This window comes from Corylus avellana, chromosome 6, assembly GCF_965113065.1.
Source record: "Corylus avellana chromosome 6, dhCorAvel1.hap1.2, whole genome shotgun sequence".
Classification (NCBI taxonomy): domain Eukaryota; kingdom Viridiplantae; phylum Streptophyta; class Magnoliopsida; order Fagales; family Betulaceae; genus Corylus; species Corylus avellana.
The window spans coordinates 18,250,549-18,271,463 of NC_142495.1; the positions used below are offsets into that span (position 1 = coordinate 18,250,549).

Sequence of the window (20,915 nt, forward strand, 5' to 3'; positions counted from 1 at the left end):
ATATATATATATATATATATCCTTGTCATTTAGGGAATCACACTCAAATAGTTGCATCATTATTTTTCATTTAGTGTAGTGTCATTAGAGCATGTTTGTGATTGTATTTGAGAAATAGAGTTTTTTTTAAGTAAAAAAAGGCTTTTTGGCAAAAACTTCATTTTTAAGTTTTTGTTAAAAATGCGTTTTTGACCATTTTTAAAATAAAAATGTCAAATAAGTATTTTTGGAATTTTTTACCAAATAGGCCAGCTTTTGTTTGGAACGACTTTTTACGTACTAGAAGTACTTTTTAACTTCTTTAACGTAATTTCAAACAGACTCTTAATATTGTGAGGTAACGTTTTGAATGTTACTCCACTGCATTCACTTGGGTTGCTATTGATAGTCACCCATTACTTGTTACATCTCCCACTTGTATATGGTGGCCACAACTAAGTCAAGCATCTCTCTATATGTTTTCAATTATGTTCATCCTAGCAAATAGATTGTGCAACTACCAAATGTACCTACAAAAAAGTTGGGAGCACTATACTAAATCTTGTAAGGACCAACATAACAACATCCCTATAAGTCTGTCATTATACCCTAACTCATTTGGTCACATTACATTAAATATTTGTAATCCTTCTCGAGTCCAATATCCCAAAGCAATGCCTAACTCCCCAAAACATGATGCACCTACAGTTATGTTGCAACATCCAAGAAGCAACATAACTTGTTGGCTATGAGTGCAAACACAATATGTATGTGTTACCAAATAGTCTTTCATTCACCCTCATGTTGCATATAACCATGTTGCATGGTTATATGCAACATGCTGATGTAGTAGATACTAAAACCCAACCTTGCGACACAGTCAAAGGTCACAAATGGCATAAATAAGGTCATTAACAATGGCTTATGGAACTCATACAGTGAGGAAGCAATAATCAATTCACTCACCTTTATTGTCAGTCAAACAAGCACATATAATATGAAATATATGCTACGATGAAGTTTTCTTTCCAAAAAAAGTGTATGTATAAACTCTATACATTGTATAAATCTTAGTCTAAACGCTACCCAAGCGCCTGAGCGGAGTCCTCCACTTGGTAACTGCTTCAAGCATCAAATTAAGGTTTTGCATATGGCTAATCACATGCACATGGATTGTGGGTTATCCATGCACCATCATTTTTCTTTTTCTTTTTTCGTTTTTTTGTGTTTTTTTTTTTAAATCTTTAGCCCTAGCTAAAACGACATTTTTTTTTGATAAGTAGCCCTAGCTAAAACGACTTATCTTTATGTCAACCAATTCTATGCGCTACATAAGCATTAAGAGACATAATGTCTCGTCTTTGTTCACTACTTAAGTGCTAGGGGTAGTTGCTTGTGTGAATGAGCCAATTTAAACCAGTCGACATACCTTTTCACCATGTCACCAAATATATGGTGAATATGCGAATAGTCATGCCACAATAATTATAGAATACATCACTATTATGTGCATGATGAGCAACATCATTATCTAGGAGGAGGGAAATCATATTATGTGATCAACTACAATCACTTAAACAAAAACATTTCAAGTAGTTTTTAGCACTATTTATCCCTATGCACAACTACACATATAGTGACACTCAAAGAATCATATGCCTACTATAATAAATCGAGAGATTCAATTTTCATCCATAAAATGCCCTTATATTTCAATAAAATCACCACAAAGTTAGCAACCACCTTCTTTTGTCCTGCGAAGGTGGTCGTTGGGTGGTATGTCCCTTGGTGACCTAGTATGGAAGAAATTTGATAATGTTTTATTGGTTTTATGTGACAACCTACCGCCGTTTCATTAGGCGTGATACACAGCCGATTGAGCTACCCATTGAGAAAAGAAAAGAAAAAAAGTGCCAACCATTGAAATAACATGTTATTTTTCTTACTTGTCTAACAGAAAAATAATTAGATATTATAATTTAAAATCTTTAAAATTCTCAAATATTAAACTGATAAAATAAAAAATCTAACGTAAAATAATATTTAAAAAAAAAAAAAAAAAAAAAACACGTGATGGATAGAGTGCTCTTCCGCCCTGGCACCCGCGGGAACTCTCTTTCTTTCTCTCAAAAAGCCAAAGCGCGCGGGAGCTTCTTCCTTTCACTGGGGATTCCCAAACAACAAAGACGAATCCACCAAACAACAACAATCCACACCGAGATAGAGAGAGATGCAGGCAGGAAAATTCCCGGCATTTCCGTACAAGCCGTATTCGATCCAGATCGATTTCATGAACGCCCTCTACCACTCTCTCAACAAAGGCGGCGTCTCCATGCTTGAAAGCCCCACCGGTCTCTCTCTCTCTCTCTCTCTCTCTCTCTCTCTCTCTCTCTCTCTCGTATTTTCTGCTTGGTTTCTGGGAAAATGGAGGAAAACATTTCTAGATATTTTTTTTGGGTTTTCTTAAGCTAATTTTTCTGAGGATCATTTTGTTGGCATAATGTAAAGAAGTAAAATTGGCTAAGCTTACTTATGATACTGTACCCCAAAAATAATCAAATAAAATCATGCATTCCAAAAATAATTTATCGAAAAGAAAAGAAGGAAAACTGAAAGCTGAACTAAAAGTAAGCTTTATTGTTGTATTGGGCATATGTGAATGAGGATTACTGTACCCTGAGTCCAGTGAAAAATGGCAAATTTTTACCTATTCTTTGGTTTCTAAAAAAATGGATGGAAACAAAATGAAAAGCAGGAGTTTGTTTCCATGTTCTCGCTTTCTTCTGTGTCCCTGAAATTGAAATGTAAATATGTTGTTGTTCTTGCTTTGTTTATGATTTTTTTTTTTTTTGCATTTGGGTTAATTGAATAATGTTCGAATTTTGTAAACAATGCTAAATTTGAAAATCAAATATCTAAGGAAAGTTTCACTGGCTTATGTTATATATGAAATGTTTTTGTTGCAATAGGGACTGGTAAAACTCTAAGTATCATTTGTAGTGCTTTGCAATGGGTGGTTGACCGGAGGCAACAACAAAACTTTGGAAAGGGGGGCAAGCATGATAAGAATCAGGAAAATGATGGTCAGCATGGTTCAGATGATGAGCCAGATTGGATGAGAGACTTTGTTGTGAACAAAGACAACCACGTTCAGGAGAAGAAGAATAAGATGAAGAAATTTGGGAAGCCCGATAAGAGAAGGAATCAGGAAAGTTGTAGAGATTTGTTCTCAAGGGTCGAGGGGGACGGAGATTTAGTTACAAAGAAAGAGCGAGAAATTTCTCAAAAGAACAATGATGCAGTGGAGTTGAGTGATGAGGAGTTTTTGTTGGAAGATTATGAAAGCGAAGAGGAAGGGGCTGGTGGGAAGTCAAAGAGGAAGGCTGGCAGGGGTTCCCTTAGTTCATCGAGTGACGAGGAAGAGGAAGAAGATCAGTCTGATGAGGAAGAGGATAAGGAGAAGTTGAAGGTTTATTTTTGTAGTCGAACTCATTCGCAGCTTTCACAGTTCGTCAAGGAGTTAAGAAAGACAGTATTTTCAAATGAGATGAAGATTGTGTGTTTGGGCTCTAGGAAAAATTTCTGCATCAATGAAGGTTTGGTAAATTGTTCTTGTGTTAGCCTTTTTCTTTTTGGGATGGTGTTACAGATTACAAACTGTTTATGGAATTTGTATTTCAGAGGTATTGAAACTTGGAAACTCCACTCGAATCAATGAGCGGTGCTTGGAACTTCAAAAGAACAAGAAAAAAGAGGTTTCCAAAATCAAGGTACCAAAAATCTTAATATCATTCCTATTACTCAAATTTGATGCATGTTTATCGGTTTGGTTTCCTGGAAATGTCCAACTTTTAGGGACTAAATATTATAAATGCATTTTATGGGGCTCATTTTCCCTGTGGCTAATTTGGTGCCATCTTCGCAGTTCTTGTCTTAGTGGCTTGTTACTGAAGAATAAAATGTTTAGAAATGATAAGGCACATTCATAACTAGTAGAACTTTCAGATGCTGCAACATAGGAATTGCAGAGGAAATGAAGCCCTTGAAATTTGTCAAATTTTCCATGTTGATTGTGGTCATAGTACAGATGTTTGGAGTAATTATACAGCTTTTATAGGCACACAGTCTGTTCCAAATTTATTATTGAAGTCCATCTATCTCCTTATTCAGTAGAAGTAACTTGCTTCCTTGAACCTTAAAAAGGCCACGTTCCTCATTTGATAGTCTAAAATGCCTGCCATGCCAAAAGAAAAATTTCCATGAGTAGATCTTACTGTATGGTTCTACCTCTTATATCTGGTAGTTGGCTCCTAAGATGCCAAATGCTTGGGTATAATATTTGTGTTGAGAATATTTACATTTAATAAATGATTTGTTCCACCGGATGCCACTGTGCTCAGTTGGTCATATAAGGGGAGTCAAGGTTCTAATACTTGCATGTGGTTTCGTGTAAAATTGGAATTTCTAACTAGACTTCGTCAATTACATGTGATTGTGGATGTAATATTTTGGCCAATTTTTTTGTTATTGTCTCTACATTACATAAATATTTATCCTCCTCTTAAATGTGTATTGGTGATAATTTAAGTTGAGTTGGAAGGATTGATTTGAGAAACCTGGGATCATTGCTATTGTTGTTTTGGAATATCAATTAGTATTGTAACTCTTCATTCCATAAATACTCTTAAATGCGTATTTGGTGCATAATTTAAGTTGAGTTGGAACATATTGATTTGAGAAACCTGGGATCATGCTATCGTTGTTTGGAATATCAATTTAGTATTATGAGATTAAAAAAAGAAAAAAAAAAACAATTGTCTGTCTTGTCAGTAAGAAATGAAAATGACTGCATATATAAAGGGCTTAGATAAAAAAACTCTTCATACTCTAGATATCCATCTTTGCTGAAACTGAGTCTCATCCCTAGCCATCTATGTTCCATATACAAGCATCTTTACCTCATTGCATTAAAATGATTAGATGCTACTCTGTGTTGGTGATCGAAGCTTGTTTCTCTTGACTGATGAGGTATTAATTTTCAGAACTTAGGTGGGGGTGGAAGAATACGCAGGACCAAGGCCTCTTCTGGATGCCCAATGCTTAGAAAACCTAAACTACAGAGACAATTCAGAAGTGAGATATCTCAACAAGGGGCCTTGGATATTGAAGATCTTGTTCACCTTGGAGTAAATATGGGAACTTGTCCATATTATGCTTCCCGAGGCATGGTCCCTGCAGCTGATCTTGTGGTTCTACCCTATCAGTCTCTTCTATCAAAATCATCTCGTGAATCACTTGGTCTAACTTTGAAGAATAATATTGTCATAATAGATGAGGCTCATAATCTAGCTGACTCACTCATCAGCATGTATGACTCAAAAGTCACTGTATCGCAGGTAAACAAGTCATTAACTCCATTTTTATGTAATTACTGGTAAGTGCTTCTAAAAAGCTAGTTAACAATGGGTATTTGGATCTGTAAATGTGGTTTGGCTTTTCTTTGAGCAATGCTCTGATCCCCTTTCAGAACAATTGGTTGAACCAACGAAATGGTAGACGGACAACAGCCTTAGGCCAGTGCTACTTGGATAAAATGGCAACTTCCTTCCCCCTCCTCTACCTTCTTCCCCAGTAAATAAGGGGTAAAGGCTGAGGTCATGGATTTAATCCCATATTAGTCTGTGAATAGTGCTTATCTATCAAGGACAAAAAAGGACTGATGACAACCCTAGAGTTTGTAAGTCTTCAGTTAGGTCCTTTGAGGTTAAAAACTTGGTCGCACCAACAATTTAAGCTTTTAGTTGGCATTTTAGACACTGGGTGTTAATGCTTTGATGAATATTGAAACATTTGTTTTCACTTGCTACAGTTGGAGAATGTGCATTCCCATACAGTGAGGTATTTTGAGAGATTTCGCAATCTCTTGGGACCTGGTAATCGGAGATATATCCAAACCTTGATGGTTCTTACTCGGGCTTTCCTTCAAATTTTACTTGAGGATGCGAGTTATGTAGATGTTCCCCAAGACACTGAAAAGGCTTCTGGAGCAAATGATGCTTCTAATTCTTCTATGGCCATTAATGATTTTCTATTTTCACTCAATGTAGACAACATCAACTTGGTCAAATTGCTTCAGTATATAAAGGAAAGCAACATCATGTATAAGGTGAATCCTTTAACTTGTTTTTATGACAAGGTGCGATATAATTCTTTCTTGCTCTTTCCCTATTTCCGAGGTAAAAATGTACTCGGTTTCCCAGGTCAGTGGGTATGGAGATAAAATGGCTAGCTTACAAAAATGTACAGCACACACTAACACTGGAGAGTGCAGTGAGGAGGGAAGCACTCTGTCAGGTTTCAGGGCATTATCTGATATGTTGCAGTCGCTGACAAACAATGATGGTGATGGGAGGATTATTGTTTCACGGTCTCGACCCAGATGCTCCAGGCAACAAGGAGGATACATAAAATTTGTCATGCTCTCTGGTGAAAAGATCTTTTCTGAGGTTCTCAAGAAATTGCTTATTTTGACATGCATAGATTTTAATTATAGCTCAGCCTGCTTATGTTTCATGCCCCTATATTGATAATTTAACTTTGACCTTCCTGCAGATTGTGGATCAAGCACATGCTGTTGTACTGGCAGGAGGAACTCTGCAACCTATAGAAGAAACAAGGGAGCGACTCTTCCCATGGCTACCACCAAATGAGTTGCATTTCTTTTCTTGTAGTCACATTGTCCCCCCTGAGAGTATATTGCCAGTTGCAGTTTCCTGTGGCCCTTCTGGTCAGTCTTTTGATTTTAGCTATGGCTCCAGAAGCTCATCGATCATGGTGAGTATATGTGATTCCCTATAGAAATTGCTGTCTTCTTCTTGCACTCTTAGTAATCTACTAGATCATTTCCTTACTAACTTGGAGAAGTAATTTACTGTGTAATCCTGCACATGGTTTATATAGATGAGAAGAAAACTGAGGTTTAATGAATAAGTTGGTTAAGAAATGAAGCAGGCTATGACTGTCTTGATCAAATGAGACTTGATCTCGATTGAACGAGGTGCGATTGTGATTGCAATCGAGGCTTACTGTGAAACACATCAATTCAGTTTGGTTCGATCACGATTGCGATCAAGGCTTTCTATGAGTTAACTTTGAATGACTTGAAATCTTCAATCGATTGAGCTTCGATTGTGACTGCGATTGAGGCATTCCGGAACTTTAATTTTAAATGTTAAATGCTTCATCACTTCAATTGATCCACCATCGATTGTTCTTGCGATCAAGACATACGGTTTTGCACATTGAATTGAAAAACTATCTTGATCGAATGAGCTACGATTGAGATTGCGATTGAAGCGTTTTGATCCTCAATTTCAGCCTCTTTCTGGAACTGTACTTGAAACTGACTCAATCCTAAATCTAAACCTTACAACTCAACAAGTTTTGACACTGAATTTGTCAACACTAAACCTAACACTTTTTTTGATCAACTACTAGGTTGAAGTCCATTGAAAGAAATATTATGGTTATTTTCTTGTGCATTTTATCTTTCCCAGAAACATTTGTGTATGATGGTTGACTATACTTCGTTAATGGCTTGCATTTACAGATCCAGGAGCTAGGACTTTTGCTTTGCAATTTGGTAACAGTGGTTCCTGAAGGAATCGTTCTGTTTTTCTCTTCGTTTGAGTATGAAGGACAGGTCTATGATGGATGGAAGGCTTCAGGCCTCTTGGAAAGGATTATGAAGAAGAAACGTGTATTTAGGGAGCCTAGAAAAAGTACAGATGTGGAATCTGTTCTGAAGGAGTACAAGGAAACGATCGATACATTGTCTCTTGGGAATTCAAACGAACATCCAGCTTCTCAGAGTGGCGCAATACTCTTTGCTGTTGTTGGTGGAAAACTATCAGAAGGTATCAACTTAAGTGATGGGATGGGTCGATGCGTAGTCATGGTTGGGCTGCCCTATCCTAGCCCGTCTGACATTGAGTTAATTGAGAGGGTGAAGCATATTGAAGGCCTGGGAAATTCAGATTCCATTAAAACTCCAAAATTTCCTGTCACTGAGGAAGTTCACAGTGGAGATGTAAAGGCTGGGTTTGAGATCTTAAGAGGTTGCAGGCGCAGAGGAAAAGAATACTACGAAAATCTTTGCATGAAAGCTGTAAATCAATCGATTGGTGCGTACTAACTACAATATATTATCTTTAGAAGACCTTATGCATGCCCGGTAAACCATTTGATTGATTCGCTAGGACGTTACATAATGTCCAAAATGCAGTAGGGTGGAACCAGGAACCGTGCTCCAGGTTCCACTCATGTTGGCAGAACCTTCAAATGTAGTTCTCCAAAGTGTGTATAGATTCTTTCAAGATATTTGTGTTTTGGTTGTGCCATGCATATTATTGCATCGAAAATTTATTTATTTATTTTTTCTGTCACCCATTTATACATGCCTATGTAGGCTTTATATTGAATTTTCCTTGATATGCTTAAACTTCCTGGTTTGTTTTTAGGTAGAGCGATTCGGCACGTAAATGACTATGCGGCGATTTTATTGGTTGACACTCGGTACGCATCTAATCCCTCAAATAGGAGCTTTTCTCACACAACTAAGCTCCCCCAGTGGATAAAAGATTGTCTAATCTCTTCTACTGTTAGCTACGGTGAAGTCCATAGGCTGCTGCATCAATTCTTCAAATTCAACAAGAAGAGAGAGAGTCACTAGAATGGTATGTAAATTGCCAGTAAGAGAGCATCTATTGCATTATAGTCAAGCCAGCAATTTTTTAAAGCAATCCATTCACTTTTATTTTTATATTCTCTTAACAAATAAAGTGGGGAAGCATCTGTGATACAGTAATATATGTGTGTGTGTGTGTGTATATATATATATATATATATAATTTTTTAAAGTCTTTTAATAATTGAATTGGTGTAGGATCATATTACCAACTTCACAATTGTTTTTCCAAGCAATGGGATGGCTCATATACTCATGTATCAAAGTTGATGGTGGATGATAGTGATCTTTTGTTGTTTTATAAATGGTGGGTTCTTTTCACAGTTGGAGACTGGATGAAGATGCAGGGCACAAATAAAGGTCACATAGCTTACACAAGTAATTTTTTTTTAGGGCGGCCTATAGAATTGACAAAACATTTACTCGAAAGGGAGTGTAGCGATGTGGCGATGGACTCGGACGTGAGAAAAGCTCCTCAAAATGCTATCCTCCCCAGAAAAGTTGCTCCCGGATGGAATATGGATTAGTTCTTTCAAGAAAGCCTCCATTACATGACATATATGATCTGCCTTTTGTGTCAAATGTTTGAAGTTGGCGGGAGGGTTTTAAGTAAGCAACCGTGAGAAAGTGACTTGACCATAGGGGAAATGAAATGTCTTATCCTGCTATCAAAGAGCTCTGGTACGAGGCCTCGTTACAGACTGTGGGGGGCCAACCATAAAGCTCTTTTCTTAAATGCAATGAATAATTTTTCACCTACAAGGCCTAGAGAATGGATGATCATTTAAAGATTCCATTTCACCAACCTCATCGGCTCTTGAAAGCTTGAAGCCCTTGGATTAATATTTGTTAAATATATTAAAAAAATTGTTAAACTTTGATATAATTAGAGGTGGTAGCTAGTATAGTTTAACAAGCACTTTTACTACCATCATGGGACCTTTTTTTTCTTTCTTCTATTCAAATGGGGGAAGGGTCATCATGGGACCATTTGGTTCAATAGGGTCCCATGGCCTAAAAATGTATAACGATATTATGAACAAAAGGATCACTGCAATAAGCTTTTACCAGCCCCACTACCTTTAGCTTTGCATCTTAATGAATGCCGCTGCACTTTATACAACAACTAGTCAAAAACAATACATTCATAATCATCGGATTCCAAAGTTCTCATTCTCATAATCTAATTTTAACTGTCTTTTAACCGTGTGAAATGTGCCTGTGTCTACTCTGGCCGTCTGATTTGTGATCTTGTAATCAAACGGTTATCAGGTTTCAGCCTCAGAGAGAGAGAGAGAGAGAGAGAGAGAAAAGCAGATGTAATAGAAGCCAAAACAGGAGACTCCATTGCTTTTGTCTTTAGGTTACTTTAAGAAACTTGAACTGTTTTATCTTCTATATCTGTATGTTGGAAGGGAAATCAGGAGAAGGAAAGAAGCAGCCAAAGAGATTGTGGGTGGGGAGGTGTCTGTTCTGACCAATAAAGAAAAAGCCTGCAATTACAACACACTAGAGCCTCAAAATGCTGCTTATTAGAGAAACCATTCATAAAACCAAGCTCTGCTTCTACAAAACCCTTCAAAACCTCAAGTCTTTCTGCTATGGGAAGTGCCAAAAGCTTCCCAAACTCCATTCCTTCAATCCCTTCTCTTGCAGCGGCAGCGGCCGTGGCAGCCGAAAAGAGTATCAAATAGATCAATTCTACATCAAGTTTTGTGACGAATGGGAGGCCAGTTTAGACAAGGCGAAGGAGAGTTACAATACTAGTCTAATGGCCTCAAAAGAGCACAGGAAGGAAGAAGCAGCAGAAGATGCATGTCGTGGAAGCTTCATAAAGTTTGCAAGGCAAAGTCCTGTGAAGGTGGAAGAAGAACAGAAGAAGAAAGAAAGTACCCAAATAGGAAAAGAAGAGTCATGCTCAAAGAACACCAATGAAGGGGGCCTTGTGTTGGCACAAAAGATGAAGGATATGGAGATGATTGACACAGATGATGTGGAACATGTGTTGGATGTTGAAGAGGCTCTGCACTACTATTCTCGCCTTACAAGCCCACTCTACCTAGACATTGTCGACAAGTTTTTCACAGACATGTACACAGAGTTCTCTGTCCCACAAGTCTCCAACAGCATCAACACTTCCAAGAGAAGATTTGGTTCCATCAGGTTGTAGATGGCCATGTTCATTAAAATCTGTTCTTTTCTCTTTTTAATTTCATTTCCTCTGCTTTTGTGCATTTGATTTTGGTTTCAAGCTTTGTATACCCTTCTGAAATCTCAGTCAATTTCATGAAGTTATTCCAACCCCCCCAATTGCTTGGAGAATACATATTTAATTTTTTATCATTGATTTTCTGTTTTATGAAGATGCTTCTTTTTCATTGTCGGTTGAGCTAAAGTTATCTCATGCTCCTACTTGCTTTCCGTTATCATGAGTGCATAGAATTAATGTTCCCTTTCCACACACTTTGTCCTGGGGTTGTGCTAACGCACGTGCACTAGAAACCCCTATGCTGAGACGAATGAAACTATACAATGCCAATTAAAAACTCTTTTTAACTTTTGTTCAAATGAACAAGAATCAACAGAAATTTTCTGGGTGCTGAAACAATGAGATAACAGAGATTTAAACCCTTAAAAGAGACTAAATTTCGGAGTAATTTCTCTTTCGATGTACAACATCAAAGAATCAATAAAAAACTCATTTTCAATTTTGTTGTGAAGCCTAGTTTTGACAATATTCATAGTTCAAAATGCTTGTTTTGTAGTTGTAATAAAAACAGTTGATCTCCTAGTTCTTACTAACCATTGGCACAATTCATAAATATTTGACAATCTTTCGAAGTCTGAATGTTGAATTACATTATATTCATAATGGTGAAGTTCTATTTTCAATAGCTTTTTTTTTTTTTTTTTCATGATTAGTAAAGTTTTGTGGATAAAACTTATTTAGCAACTGACAAATACTATCAATTCTAAAAGATTCATGTGCAACTCGAGGATCAAGAGTTTAGTTAAGAATAAACAACTCCATCGCATGTTCACTAAAGTAGCAATTTAATTATTGCAACTAAGAATCTATTGCGACACAAAAAATATCTACTCAATTGCAGAGTCAACTTGTTGATGGCGAACTTTACCTTGTCTCTCAACATAATGAGCATTCATATATGGGATATCAATGTTACATGATTTAATGGTTATATGGCATAATGTTATATGATCATAATACTAATTATACTACTTAGATCATATGACCAATTATATAATCATATGGCATAATGTTAGATCATATAATTATGTTATCTAAATTCTAATGATAATACCATGATCATATAATTATTATTATTTTTTGTAAGTATGATCATATAATTCTATAATCTAAGTTATAACGATAATACTTTATTTTGTAATTATAAGAAACTCATTGTTCATTCCAATGCTAATAACTTAATTTGGGATTATATAAATCACATTTTCATTTTATATGAATAATATGATTAAGTATTGGAATTATCATTAAATCATATGACTATTATTAATTAGATACTTAATGATCAGATCATATGATAAAGTTTTAACGATCATAGGTCTTAAGATTAATTGTTATATATAGATACCTTACTATTATGCTTATATATATATATATATATATATATATATATATATATATATATTACTTAATTAGTAATATATATACTATATAAGCTCGAGCTTAGTTTCGTGTTCACAAATGGCCTGATTAATAACCTAGTCAAGCTTGAGTGGAGCTTATTTGAGCCGAGTTCAAGTACATTCACAAGTAGCTTTGTTCATTTAACACCTCTAGTTTTGGTTAATTGTATTTATTTTGTGAAATGTATTTTGACTGTCGGCATTCCTTTTTCTTGATCTAACTTACAAATCGGAAGATTTGGAAGTGCTCTCCATTGCCTAGTGATGCCTCTCACGTCCAAGATGTTAAAAGAACTTAAAACAATGGTGTTTTATTTCAAGAACACATGCCCACCACCTAAATTTTCTTGAGAGAAAATGATAGGAGAAAGATGGGAGAGAGGCTATGTAGATTTTGAATGAAAAACTCTCATTTTCTTTGGTTACAACCCCCTTCCTATAACCCTTGTGTGCTAGTTATTTTTTTATAAAATCAAGAGACACAACTCTTGCTAATAGGTTGGAGGAGCCCACTCTCTAACAACAGGGAAAGTATTGAAATATGAAGTTACAACAAAATCCGTATCAAATGGGAAAGCGACAAAACAAAGATGAAAATAAAAACGAAAGAACAATTTCAAATCACTTTGAAACCCGAATTCCAAATAGATTTTGCAAGAAGCTAAAGAAATAGGATTCCAAAGAAAGAACAAGCTTTCACATTAGTGCTCAAAATAAGCAAGTAGATGAGACCACAAAATGGTACTAATGCTCATTTCCCTCCCACTTGGACAAAGTAATGCAAAAAGGAAACAAAGAAATGGATTTTGGATAAGCCCACGGCTGACTATAAAGTGGGCTCCAAATTCCAATCCAATTTGATTGTGATACAAGCCAATCATAAGCCTACGATTCCTCACTCCTGGTCCCAATTCACAAAGGCCAAACAAAAATCATGACAGAGATGTTCACTGAATACAATCAAATCCTGTTCACGGACTTTGGCCGGGCTCTGTTGTACAAGATTCTCTGAGATTACATCATTTTCATCATATTATGGATGGCTCCTGCCTATGATAAAGACATTATGTCCCCATGTCTTTATCATAGCTTAATTTTGATACTAAGCTGCTGCAGAATACCATTAATTATGTCTCACTTGCAAAAGACAGGAATTTTTACAATAGTTTACTCTTATGGAATCACCATCACTGGAAAACAAGCACCAGGCAGTCCAACAAGAACTAGTCAATTAATTAATCAAATTACAATGCTTTAAATCTTTACAGTAGCATGCCAGTTGGCGTATGAATCCAATACTTTGTCTATAGCTTGCTTAAGGGTGGAAAAAAAAAATTTAGCCAATAATATACTGTGAAAGACAAACTGGCCCATAGTCAAAGGAAAACTGCAACCAAAGATTCATGTTGACTCATGAATAAGCTAGCATACTGCCAACATGAGATGCCATATCAAATAATGCTCCACTTGGGAAAAAAAAAAAAACAAAAAAGCATAGCCCCACTGTTGAGCCACACGGACCATGCAATTATATTCTTAAAGCATGACCCAGTAGAATTTACTAGCATATGCTCTTCCAAATGAAATCAGTAACCAGAAGTCGATACTAAGACATTACGCTCCTTCAGACGCTTCTGGAAATGAGCCAAACGATTTTGTAGTTGCAGGATGCCTGTAGCCTTCTGGGATAGAATGGCATTCAATCTAGAAATATAATCATCCAGTTGATTCCCTGGTTGATCAGCTTCAACCAGCAGGTTCATCTCCTGCAAATGCAAATGAAACATGAACAAAAGTTGAATTAGTCATAATTTCTCACAAGGCGTGCAAGAAGCAGATCAAGGAACAAAATCTATGTGCTCAAGATAACTAAAACAATGGACAGAAACTTGTGAAACTCTGATTTGAAAGTCCCTAAGGAGCTCTATCTTGTGGTGTGTGGTAGCACTGTACAATGGGCTAGTTTTTGTAACAGGCCCGCCTCCACTATCTGCCCACCCGCATGGATTACAGGCAGATTTCTGCCTTGACCCTGGGCGGACAGATAACCGCTATCCACCCATAGGTGGGGCGGATTTGTTGAGCGGTCAAAGGGTTGGACTCACCACTAATACATGGACATCTTTGAAAAATCTGAATCGCTTGTCTTACCGCTCATTTCATTGATTGTAATTGAAAGTTGCATAAGAAAATCCCCAATTTTTGCCTCGTTCCTAATCATAGGGATGAGACCAATGGAAGAATGTTGGAGTCTGCATCACTAGAGTGGGGGTTGATATGATTTTCACAATTACAATTGAAAATGCTTCATCTAATGAAGTTGTTATTGATTATATGAGGATAATAAAATATAAGGATTGTACAGTTTTTGAAGGTGAGCTTCTTCACATGCTTTGTAATCGATGGAGCAAGCCCTCATTGGGGCCTTAATTTGCACACAATATTGGTTAAGGAGCAAGCCAATTGACATTCAAGACTTGGAGGAATATGTGCAAAGTCATGATGATCAAATTAAATGTTTATAAATTAGTTGAAACTTAGTTTTCATTACTTATTTATTCATTTAACTCAAGTTTCTTTTATTATAGATGAGCTTCAACCATCAACTTCAAGAAGTGAAGCATCTCTTAGCTAAAAGTTTGTTTGTAATGAAGGTTAGTTATTATTTTTCCAATTTTTATTTATTTTACTTACAAGTTAATTGTCATTATATTTTACTTTAAATTGATTTGTACTTGTAGGGGTATTGATTTGGCTTCGTGGTGTGTTGTTGCTGACAGTTGTATTTTGTAGTGTTACTTGTAATTCAGTAGACTATGATGTTTGATGGGTTTCTTATGTTGTGAATTTGTAATGTTTTGTAAACACTGAAAAATGTAATATGGATAGTTACAAACGGACAGTTACTCAAAACTGCCCTCTGCTGAGGGCGGTTCCAAAGGCGGAAAACTGCAGTTCTCCACCCATCTAGGGCTGTGTAGATTCCTAGTGTGTGGCTCTTCCATTCTAAACATGGCCATGTATATCATTTTTCTTTTCCACCGGCCTAGGCCTTGCACATGATTATTGTGCAGGAGATTCTGAAGTTATGGCTTAATGGTAATAACAATAAACAAGTTTGAAGGACGAATTTAACAAATCACCTACCTCTCTAACAATATTCATAGTCTCCTCCACTTGTTTTCGGTGAGCATTTACAAGATCTTCCTCCTCCTGAAGACATGCAACACAAGCTTTTCCTGTCAAATAATGTTGGTTTACACATTAATTCAAAGAAAATAATTAGTTTATTATATTTACCTGTAAGAGGGCATTCAGATCATCATCCAAATGCGAGTTCTTGGATTCAACTTTTGGCAGGTCCTTCCATTTAGTATGACCGTTGGTTTTCCTTATTTTGTCTTCTGCAGTAGAGAGATTGGATGGCTCTAGCTTCCCATTCCTCTTCCATAAAGGTTTTCCTTGCTCATAAGACTCTTCAGATGCATCAAAGTCATCTCTTTCAGTTTGTTCAGGCCATGAATCAGATACTTCATCCTCAAAGTTGGATGCAGGAACTGAAGACAAGGGTACAGTAGTTGATTCCTTAAGGTTGATGGTTGACGATAATACATCCTTCTTAGGATTGTTTCCTTTCGAAAGGCTTTTCACTCTAGAATGTTTTTTTTTTAAAAGAAAAAAAGTTAGTATATTCTATTGAAAGGAGGCGGGGGGTTGTTTAAAAGTGAGTATTATCAATACTAGAAAATTTACTTTGATCAAAATACTTATTGTCACCTGTCAGCATATCTCAATGTGTTCAGAGTATGTTCACATGATCCTGAGCTTGGTGATATGCATGATATCATAACAGTGCGTGAGTCACCAACAAATGAATCCCTCAGTACTTCAGTTAATTTGCTGCCTCTGAAAGGTATATGACCCTGGTCATTGTCTAGAGCTCTAATGCATTCCTTTAATGCAAGTAAGCTCTTATTGATCTCAGCACCTTCCATTCTGCATCATATATTTGGAAGCAGCAAATTAACATGCAAATCATGAAAAGAAATAACTAGTATATTCCACCATGCATCAATTAAATTGATCATTAGTATTGAACGAGCATATGAGAAATGCTAGAGATAAAAACCAGGGATTGGATATGTGCATTAGCTGCTATAAATCTCAAAGTCAAATATAAGCCTTGAAACCTCCTTTAGCACTCATATCTCCCCATGTCAATACAAAAAACCAAGTTGCACTAAATATTGCCTACAGTAGATCAATAGAATGATTAAGATACCTGAAAGTTTCTGGACTACAGAATTTTAAATAGTCTCAGATTATTTTTCCCATTGAATTATCTCATTTTAATGCATTTACCCATTCAATCTTGAAATCCTCAATGGGTGGAATAGGGATTCAATGAGCAGGATGATGGAGAAGTGCAAGTAGCCAGATATCCTATGTTTAACACATCAAATAGTGACCCAATGAACTCCATATACATCATATATTTTCATGCCTTAGTGAAATATTATCAGACTACAAAGCATTAGCTTTCTTCTAGGATTTAAAAATGTAGATCATACCTTGTTAGTTTATCATTATCTGTAGTGTCTGCACCACGTTCACTTCCGGCAAGATCTATAAAGGAGAGCTTTCCAACAACACGAGGTGGCTTTGATTCACTGCCATCAACTGACCTCTTGATAACAAGCTGAAGTATAGCATGTGAACGGGAGGATTCCTCATTTGCACCTGTTGTTCCAGTACTTCTCGTGGCACTTCCTTTCTCAATGAGTTCTTTAATTGTTTCCACATCTGATACTCTGTACTCTTGCAAACCAACGATGCAAACTTGCTGCTTCCCATCCTCTCTCATGCAAAGTTTTCTGCAATATGACAGCTTTCAATTTTGAGCAAACTCTGGAATTGCAAATGTTAAGCAAATGGGGAAGCCTGTAACAACTTACTTCCGGTCATTGAGGAGATCAAAAAGTTTTCCTCCATATATCTCAAAGAAACTCACAAACAACTGAAATCCCTGATTCCTGTAAGTGTGGTGCATCAGCCTCAAGATATCACGTGAAGCTTTAAGTGGTAAAGGCTTCATTGTATAAGTTTTTCCACTCCCTGAAAAACACAGAGACAACAAGCACACGCTTATTTAGAGCACCTTTTACTATATAAGAATTAGAAAAATGATTTTATGGTTCAAGCCAACATAAGGGCAAAAGATCAACATTTAATTGACATAAAGGGAAGGCAAAGAAGTTTTAAGCCATTTGATATGGAGCAAGCTGATGGTGAATCACCAGTCAGCAGACAGACTGAAACCAAAACACATTCAGAATGTATATATTATGTGATAAAGCAACGTGACCTAAGTTTAGAGCAACATTGATCATTGTTAGGCTGAAAATATGATCTTATACTAAGAGTCAGTAGATCATGAGAAGGTACAAGGTGAAAAAGCATGTACATCTTCATTAATAACTTAAATGATAGTGTGAAAACAATTCCATAACAAATTCCGAATTATTGAATTATTTACACTACATAGTAGAGTAAATTTAGTAATCAAACAAGCATAGTTTATTCTGACACTGAGTTGTCCAAATGGTCTGTGACAGCATCAAGTGAGATTTGGGAGACAGCTATTCACCTGTTTGCCCATATGCAAAGCAAGTTGCTTTTGTGCGTTGAAAAATTATTGGAACTATGGGCTCAACAGTCTCACGATACACCTAGAGAAACAACATGAGAAACACAGATTGAATAATTAGTAGCCATTTTTGTTTTTTGTTTTCCCTGCTTAGTTGCTCTGACCGTGTTCTGTATATATATCTATATATATTTTGTCATTCTATTCATCTATAGTAATACACTCACCTCATCATTTGAGACCTCTTCATTCAGCACTGCATCAAAAACAAACTCATGCTTCTCTACGTATTCTGTGAGATCAACCTATAGAACATCCAGATGATTAAGATACAGAATCAAAATAATTTATAATAACAGGTAACTTATAAAGTATTGAGCTAGAATAACAACCTAGGAAAAGAAAAATGGCAAAACACATTGAAAAAGAAAATGAATTTGTTGTAGCATGTAGCAGAAAAGCAGAAAAAGCAAATAAACCAAGGATTTTATGAGAAGTATGATCTTCTGGTTGGTAAAGTGTATGTAGACTTGCTATCTTTGGCTCTGAAACTGCGCATATTCTTCAAATCTAATTTTCTATTTATATTTATGCTCATTCTTATCCTTGCCATATACATAGTGACACCATTTCAGATAAGGTCTGCATATGGGAAGCATGATTTTTTAATCTCTTTGTTCTAATGTGTTGTAATCTTTACGGACAAAAGGTAACTGAAAAAGAAAAAAAACTACATTGGAACAGAGGTATGCGTTACACTTGACAGGTAGTGACTTACCTTAAGCTTAGTCTCGTAAACAGTTAGAGAATTGGAAACCGTCTCTATAATATCTTCCTCATTCTTTGCTAATTCCTTCTTATTAAGTGGTCTCTTGCGCACCTGCATTCAGAACATTGGAAGCAAGTAAGAAAGTATTAAAATAAGAGGTAGTTAAGCAGATCAGATCCTTAAAGGAAAAGAAAAGTCCTTGTGCAAAGCACGTCACTTCCATAATGAGATATAGTCAAACAGCAGCATCTCATTTTTTAGGCATAGCATTTCATTAAGATAAACGATGCTATTGAGAACTTACATTAAAAAATCAAAATAAGAGGAAAAGTTAAAGGAATAGAAAGTACATACCACAACTTTTATCTTTGCTACTGAACTGGTTTTCTCTTTATCTGCAGCAAAGCTTTTCAATAGGCTGCTTTCCGGCAAACCACGAGTTCTGCCGGTTTGTTTGTTGTTTGAAATGTAGGGTTCAGAGTCATCAAAGCTTCTGCCACGGACAGGATGATACATAGAAGCACCGTCGAACAGACCAGGGACTGTCATCTACCCACAAGATAGACAACAACATCAGCAGAGCTAAGAATGCAAAACCATCTCACTTACTGTTAAAGAAAATAGCCACTTTACTTATTCCACAATGACGCCCAAATTCAAATGGCATATACTATCAACTTCAAATAGCAGAGTTTAGCATATACAAATGGGAGATAAACTTTTTTCCACTTCCACTATTATATTATCATTATTCTGCAGATCAAATGAACATAAAATATCTTTTGGGCGGAAGGAAAAGACCAGACTTGGCAGAAGATTATACAAAGTTTGAACTATAATTCAAGTTATGAATGGAAACCCGAAAATCATTGAAAGCATATGATCAATGCATTGCCATTTGACCGGAAGCCAAAGAAAAGCACTTCAAATCAACAATGTCAAGGGTCAACCCCGAATCAAGTTAAGACACTGAAAAATGAATAATTACATTAAGTTCAAACCACCATATCTGTGATAGACAGATTTACAAAACGAATTCATCAAAAGGAATGATACCGCTTAACCGGCATGCCAAATACACATCACTATACAAAACCCAGCATCTAAAAATGGAAAGAGACCCACCTCAGGAAGAAGCTCGGTATCGAAAGAATGCAGATCCAAGAGTCCAGGGCTGAACTCACTGGGGGAGCTTTCACCATTCTTCCTCGCCCGCGAATTACCCGGAGGCGTTGAAGGCTCCAACTGCGCATTCCTGTACATCCTCGACCCCTGGCCGCCTCCTCCACCACCACCATAGAATCCATAGTCCTGCTTTTCAGTTCAATAGCAGAAATTGAACACAAATAAACACTTGAGATCCAAAACCAAGCATCAAATCCACAAAAACCAACACATAAAGATGGAAGCGAACCTGGAGTGGAGGGATTGAAGGGTTGGAGGAATGGAGGTGCTGAAGACCAGCAGATTGGAGCCAGCGCCCATTGGACGACGTCTCCAGAAAGTTGTCCGAGTACTGGCGCTGGTGGTGCACCCCCGCCGCACCAGATCTCTGCCCTTGCCTCCCCACCCCGTTCATCTCTCACACCCGATCCAACCGAAGATCCAGATTCCGATAAAGCTTAAGCTCTACAAAACTCTTGTCTTTGCTGCGATCGAATCGGAGCTTCACTTTCCCTCTCTTGAAAAGTTAATCCTTATCGGAGATTAATGCCAGAGAGCAAGGACCACCAAAATGCAAGGAAAAGCTCCGAGACAGAGACAGAAGAAGAAGAAGAAGAAACAGTCTGAAGCTTCTCTGAGCTTTTTCTTTTTTTCTTTTTTCTTTTTTTTCTTTTTTAAATTAAATTTTACAAGCTAACGTAAACTGAAACGGAGGCCCGTTTATGATAAAAAGAGTAAAAAGAAAGCGTATAGGAGGAGACAGAGAGAGAGAACTTTGAATTTTAGAAGACTCAAGCGCTGAGAGTAGCACGTGCGACGAGTGTTACACACGTGCGTGCACTGTAGATGGTGTGGGGGGGGGGGCGGAGAGGGGGGAAAACGACGTAGGTTTGTTGGGTCCCGTTCCGGTGGCAATTTCAAATCTGGCCTATCAAGTA

At 36.8% G+C, this 20,915-nt stretch overlaps 3 protein-coding genes across 10 annotated transcripts; 2 read left to right on the forward strand and 1 right to left on the reverse strand.

The window, feature by feature from the left end:
* Positions 1-2,112: 2,112 nt before the first annotated feature.
* On the forward strand, positions 2,113-9,900 carry LOC132186105 (RAD3-like DNA-binding helicase protein). 7 transcript variants are annotated; one of them, XM_059599915.2, is made up of 11 exons: positions 2,113-2,330; positions 2,949-3,575; positions 3,661-3,749; positions 5,022-5,375; positions 5,849-6,145; positions 6,240-6,485; positions 6,592-6,813; positions 7,589-8,162; positions 8,499-8,553; positions 8,644-8,714; positions 9,050-9,900. In XM_059599915.2, exons 1-10 carry the CDS (start codon positions 2,210-2,212, stop codon positions 8,708-8,710), a joined length of 2,652 nt encoding a protein of 883 aa, XP_059455898.2. In that variant the 5' UTR covers positions 2,113-2,209; the 3' UTR covers positions 8,711-8,714; positions 9,050-9,900. The 7 variants fall into 7 exon arrangements, with proteins under 7 accessions (XP_059455898.2, XP_059455899.2, XP_059455895.2 ...); XM_059599916.2 differs by lacking the exon at positions 9,050-9,900 and adding an exon at positions 8,924-9,042; XM_059599912.2 differs by having other exon boundaries at positions 8,499-8,714; positions 9,050-9,168.
* A 131-nt stretch (positions 9,901-10,031) lies between these two features.
* LOC132186108 (uncharacterized) lies at positions 10,032-11,028 on the forward strand. The gene has a single exon (XM_059599921.2). It carries the CDS (start codon positions 10,248-10,250, stop codon positions 10,893-10,895), a length of 648 nt encoding a protein of 215 aa, XP_059455904.2. The 5' UTR covers positions 10,032-10,247; the 3' UTR covers positions 10,896-11,028.
* A 2,576-nt stretch (positions 11,029-13,604) lies between these two features.
* Positions 13,605-20,669, reverse strand: LOC132186107 (ATP binding microtubule motor family protein). 2 transcript variants are annotated; one of them, XM_059599920.2, is made up of 12 exons: positions 20,228-20,669; positions 19,939-20,124; positions 19,168-19,362; positions 18,823-18,924; positions 18,272-18,349; positions 18,045-18,126; positions 17,353-17,512; positions 16,969-17,271; positions 16,175-16,393; positions 15,698-16,049; positions 15,545-15,610; positions 13,605-14,163 (listed from the first exon to the last, which is right to left on the reverse strand). In XM_059599920.2, the coding sequence occupies exons 1-12, from the start codon at positions 20,390-20,392 to the stop codon at positions 13,984-13,986; spliced, it is 2,088 nt and encodes a 695-aa protein (XP_059455903.1). In that variant the 5' UTR covers positions 20,393-20,669; the 3' UTR covers positions 13,605-13,983. The 2 variants fall into 2 exon arrangements, with proteins under 2 accessions (XP_059455903.1, XP_059455902.1); XM_059599919.2 differs by having other exon boundaries at positions 19,939-20,127.
* Between the last annotated feature and the right edge of the window lie 246 nt (positions 20,670-20,915).